General features: G+C 41.2%; 1 protein-coding gene and 3 non-coding genes across 4 annotated transcripts in view; 1 reads left to right on the top strand and 3 right to left on the bottom strand.

The window, feature by feature from the left end:
- The window catches only part of LOC118320729 (ankyrin repeat and BTB/POZ domain-containing protein 2-like), a 20,499-nt gene that overhangs the window by 6,460 nt on the left and 8,554 nt on the right, over nucleotides 1-5,485 (bottom strand). The window contains exons 2-5 of the mRNA XM_035651789.1: nucleotides 2,284-2,433; nucleotides 969-1,176; nucleotides 562-714; nucleotides 319-484 (exon numbers count right to left, since the gene is read on the bottom strand). Coding sequence (XP_035507682.1) covers nucleotides 319-484; nucleotides 562-714; nucleotides 969-1,176; nucleotides 2,284-2,377 — 621 coding nt within the window. The 5' untranslated portion in view covers nucleotides 2,378-2,433. The remainder of the gene's footprint in view (nucleotides 1-318; nucleotides 485-561; nucleotides 715-968; nucleotides 1,177-2,283; nucleotides 2,434-5,485) is intronic.
- trnav-uac lies at nucleotides 2,977-3,049 on the bottom strand. The gene has a single exon. It is a non-coding gene; the product is annotated as a tRNA-Val (tRNA).
- On the bottom strand, nucleotides 3,955-4,027 carry trnav-uac. Its single transcript has one exon. It is a non-coding gene; the product is annotated as a tRNA-Val (tRNA).
- trnav-uac lies at nucleotides 4,403-4,475 on the top strand. Its single transcript has one exon. It is a non-coding gene; the product is annotated as a tRNA-Val (tRNA).

Below are 5,485 nucleotides of genomic sequence, written 5' to 3'. Positions count from 1 at the left end.
CTAATAAAATACAGAGTCCAGTCCTCCCTCTCTGCATTTATGCAGCCTCTCTGTGGTTGTTCCAATGCCGTCGCTCCGACTGAAACTGCTGTTTTATCATCTACGTCGGTGAATAAGGATTATCTTCACCAACACAGAGTTGTGACCTCTGTGGGTTGTATTCTGAGATGCTGTTGCTCTAGTGCGACATCTAGTGTAAAGAGTGGGAGTTAAAGTGTTTTAAAGTGCAGATGTTAGTTGGATAGAATGGAAACTACAGCGTAATCTATTACTATTAGTGTTATATTATTAGTGTAATCTATTACTAATCGTACTAACCTGGTCGTCCGCGGTGTTCAGCCCCTCGGCTCCCAGAAGCCGTGCGGCCTGATGGACCAGATCTGCTCGGCCACACGAGAGCATCCTGAAGCCCAAATCCAGCTGGAACTTGTCAGCAGCAGCTTCTGCATCCAGACATCTGAAGGACTGGAAACAGCTCTCGGACCTGTAGAGACACACAGAGAGTAAGAACCCGCCGTTTCTCCGGCGGCAGCGGCAGTGGCCTGTAACTGTGAAGCTCACTTCAGCTGTCTGGGCTCGCAGTCCAGACCCGGGAGGAGCTGCCTGGCCGTCTGTCTGATGTCGTCACTGTCAACCAACAGGCTGCGGCGATGTTCGGCGTGCACCACGGCGACTCTGATCCACTCCATGAGAGGAGGGAGGAGCAGGAACGGCCTGGGGGAAGGTCGAGATGCTGTCAGAGTCAGTGTGGTTGATGTATTTATTATTTATTTATTTTAAATTCTGATCTGAGAGCAGCTCAAAGTGTCTTTAAATGTAAACTTTAAACCTCTTCAGTCCGTTTTATTGCCATCATTTATTTTATTGTATTGGTGTTTCTCTTCTTTTTTATTTCTTATTGTCTCTTTAAATCTATTATTTAATGTATTTAATTAGATTTATTAAGATTTAGCCATTTAGCCACACACCTCTCTCTGTTCAGGGTCGTGGTCGGAGGCTCCAGGTTTGGGTTTTCCAGTGACTCCATCTGTGGGCTGGACAGGAAGTAGTAGAGCGTCCGGAGGGCGTCCGGAGCCCAGGATACTGACGGCTGATTGGTTGAGTGAGCGGCGCAGACGGATGTGCTCAAGCTGCGCAGTCGCTGCATGTGGTGCATCGCTCGAGACACCAGATCACCTGCAGGGACACGAGAACCATCATTACGACCCACAATGCAACAGTTCATGTGTTTCCTCTCATCGTTCAGCTCTGTGGTTGTTTTCTGACGCAGGATGAGGCTGCTGGTCAGAGACTGAATATAACTTCTGTTCAACTCTTCAGAGTTTACATCTTTAATAATAATCTAAACTTTAAACATAATAATTCACTGTAGTTTTCTCTCCACAGAAACGACCCACAGGCTGACATACAGACTGTGGAGACTATGTACTGTGAGGCTTTGGCGACCCCCAGTGGTTGCTTTGACTTAAACACATAATGTTTATAGGTTGTCAATGTATGAGTGTAGAATATGTGGATTCATTAACAAATATTACAAACTAATTATTATACAAAGTAATTATTGTTGTAATAAACATAAACTGTAATTCTTCAGGAACAAAGAAAAACAATTGTTTTATTATGAAGAAGTCTTCGGTTATATTCTAACCCAACTCAGTAAATTAAAGGTTTTTTTGGACCAAAACCAGAGTTGGTGATTGTTAGAAAGACAAAGACACTTTTGATGAGTTTTACTTTGCTTAAGTTTAAGCAAAATAAAAAATATTGGGCCCCTTTTTTTATGATTTAGTAAACTGTGACTTTGAAATTCATCCAAATCTCTGGTTTTGCATAAACTTGCTGCAGTTTATATATATACTAGTATTAGTAGTAGTATATATACTACTGTTTATATATAACGAATATGAATTATTCATAAAATATGTCACTGAGTCAGTTTATTAATGAAAGAAAGGTCCCTGTCAATCATTGGTTAAACAGCAATAATAAATGTAACTGAGGGAGAAATGTGAAAGCTGAAACAACAATAACACTTGAATCTACAGTGAAATAAACACAACACGGTGTGTTTAAGTGCTTTGTGCTCCATAAAGCTCCACACACAGAGAGTTCTGCTGTTTTCTCTCCATAATGAGCTACGGTGGCCTGGAGCGTGTGAGGGTGCCCTTGTTTTCTGGATACAAGCCACCGGTTGTTATGTAAGTGACGGGGGAGCCGGCGGCGTCTAACGATCTGTCCCAGGAGCCCGACGCAGGTTAAACAAACACACACACACACACTCACTGAGCTCAGCGATGCTGCCCACACCGGTGGCGAGCAGAGACTGCTCCAGCGTCCGCAGCTCCAGCTGGATGTAGGCGTCCTCCCGGCTCTCCATCGAGGCCTCAGGAACCTTCGTGTACGGGCTGACGTGGGCCGGCAGAGACAGCTCGCCTAAAAACACACAAACCTCAAATCAATCAAATAATTCCAGTTCTTTAAGCTGCCGTCAGCAGGTCGAAGTTCGGCTCTTCAGCGTCTCTCCAGGGGCTCTGACAGGCTCATCGTAGGGAGGATGAAATGTCTGATATTGTAAAAAAAAGGAAAGGTTACAGTGTAAAAGTCATTGTCCTTATGATCTGTTGACCTCGTTACAGGAAGAAACATCTCCAAACAAATATGAAGCAACACAATCACTTAAGATTTAAATAAGATTTGTAAAAAAAAACTTGATTGCAGTGGTCAGTACCTGGCTATATATGCAGAAGGTCCTGGGGTCAATCCCCAGTGGAAGCAGAACTATGTCCCATTACTACGAGACAGACGAATGTAGAACTGTTCCACAATAACAGACTCTGTGAGCCCACAATTTTTAATCTCATTAAGTTACGAATGTGGTTGTGAACACAGTTTAGTTTCTGCTTCCAGAGTCACATCACAACACAGAAGTTTACTTGTGTTGACTCTACTTCAAATCTAAACATTAAGTCAATATTCTGGTTCCACCGGGGATTGAACCCAGGACCTTCTGCGTGTAAAGCAGACGTGATGACCACTACACTATGGAACCACTTCAACACAGACTTTTGGTCATTCAAAGAAACCCTGATCAAAAAACATATCTGTAGCCAAAATACTTGCAGAAGGCCATACCAACACACCCTCAGTATTACTCCTCTCACAACACCAGACTATCTGACATCTCCCTCTCTACTAATCAACTTGGCCGAGTATTTCAAAACCTTTAATCTACATCAGAATTATCTGAATTTGTAATGCCTTTCTTTTCCATCGAAGTTTCACTAAAGACATTGTTCAAGTATTTTGGCAAATTTAGAATTATTCCACAATCAAAAGAAACCCTGACCAAAACATATCTGGCGTCAAAATACTTGAACAAGCCTTACCAACATATTTGGTCAAACTACTATCACAATACCAGTCTATCTGAGATCTTTCCATCTACCAATCATCTGGACAGAGTATTTTAAAACTTTTAATCTTGAAATCCCTTTCTTTGCCATCCCAGCCAAAACTGATCTTTTAGGTTTTGTCAGTTTTTTCCAAAGAATTGTCAGATAAGATAATTTTGATCCAGATAGAACAAGATTGTAAAATCTAGATTTGCAGTCTTGGGATCTGTTGCTCAACGTAATGCAACATTTCATTTTCACAGGTGTGAAAATGTTGGGCATTTCACATCGGAGAGTGTAGTGGTCATCACATCTGCTTTACACACAGAAGATCCTGGGTTCAATCCCCAGTGGAACCGGACTTATGTCCCATTACCATCAGACAGATGAACGTAGTAATGTGTTCTACAATGAGAGACTGTGTGACCCCACAATCTTTAATCTCATTGAGTCACGAATGTGGTTGTGAACACAGTTTAGTTTCTGCTTCCAGAGTCACACCGCAACAGAGAGGTTTACTTGTGTCAACTCTACTTTAAATCTAAACATTAAGTGAAAGTTCTGGTACCACTGGGGATTGAACCCCGGACCTTCTGTGTGTAAAGCAGACGTGATGACCACTACACTATGGAACCTCTGTGAAGTCTTGATTTTGGTCAATCAAAGAAACCCTGATCAAAAAACATATCTGTAGCCAAAATACTTGAAGAGGGCCTTACCAACACACCCTCAGTAATACTCCTCTCACAATACCATCTCTCTGTCTACTCATCAACTTGGCAGAGTATTTCAAAACCTTTAATCTACATCGTAATTATTATATTTCAGATATGATCATTCTGATGCAGATAGAAAAAAAAGATCAGGATTACAGAATCTAGATCTGTTGGTCAACGTTGTGCAACATTTAATTCACACAGGTGTGAAAATGTTGGGAAGTGTTAAGAAATTTGTATATTATTCATATTTACTCCAATTATTGTTTAAAAAATTGACCAGACCAAAACAGAGGTTCCATAGTGTAGTGGTCATCACGTCTGCTTTACACGCAGAAGGTCCTGGGTTCAATCCCCAGTGGAACCAGAATTATGTCCCATTACCTTCTGACTGTTGTGAATTGTGGAGCTGTAGCCAAAATACTTGAACAAGCCTTACCAACATCTTCGGTGAAACTACTCTCGTAATACCAGTCTATCTGAGATCTTTTCATCTACCAATCATCTGGGCTGACAATTTAACCTTGTAATCCTTGTAAGCCATCCCAGACGAAACTGATCTTTTAGGTTTTGTCAGTTTTTTTCAAAGAATTTTTTTAGATATGATCATTTTGATCCAGATAGAACAAGATTGTAAAGTCTAGATTTGCAGTCTTGGGATGTGTTGCTCAACGTAATGCAACATTTAATTTACACAGGTGTGAAAATGTTGGGAATTTCACATCGGAGAGTGTAGTGGTCATCACGTCTGCTTTATATGCAGAAGTTCCTAGGTTCAATCCCCAGTGGAACCAAAACTTCAGATTTCATTATAAGATGTCAATTGATGAGTTCAGGATTTGGAGGTGTTAGCAGTGATATCTGTCAAGAGAATACATGTGCTGAAAAGTTAATTAGAGTTTTAACAACAAAACTTCCATGTTCTCGTCTGACTCTGCAAGCACAAACTAAACTGTATTCAAAACCACATAGTAGGCAGATAAATTATGACTTTTTAGTGGTTGATCAGCAAATAACTCTTCTCACAGAACTTCCATAGTGTGGGCATCATGTCTGCTTTACACGCAGAAGGTCCTGGGGTCAATCCCCAGTGGAACCTGACTTATGTCCCATTACCATCAGACAGAAATGTTCCACAATCAGAGACTCTGTGAACCCACAATCTTTTATCTCATTGAGTTGTGAACACAGTTAAGTCTTTGCTTCTAGAGTCACACCACAACACAGAGGTTTACTTGTGTCAACTTCAAATCTAAACATTCTAAACAACTTTCTAGCAGTTACAACATCGTCATTGCAGACCTCTGTGCAGATCCCCTCATCTATTAAGGTAAGGTAAGGGACATGGGTCCCAGGACCTTCTATGTGTAAAGCAGA

The sequence above is a fragment of the Morone saxatilis genome, unplaced genomic scaffold, assembly GCF_004916995.1.
Source record: "Morone saxatilis isolate NCDOM2014 unplaced genomic scaffold, NCSU_SB_2.0 Contig11, whole genome shotgun sequence".
Classification (NCBI taxonomy): Eukaryota; Metazoa; Chordata; class Actinopteri; family Moronidae; genus Morone; species Morone saxatilis.
This window is presented reverse-complemented; position numbering and strand designations above follow the sequence as displayed.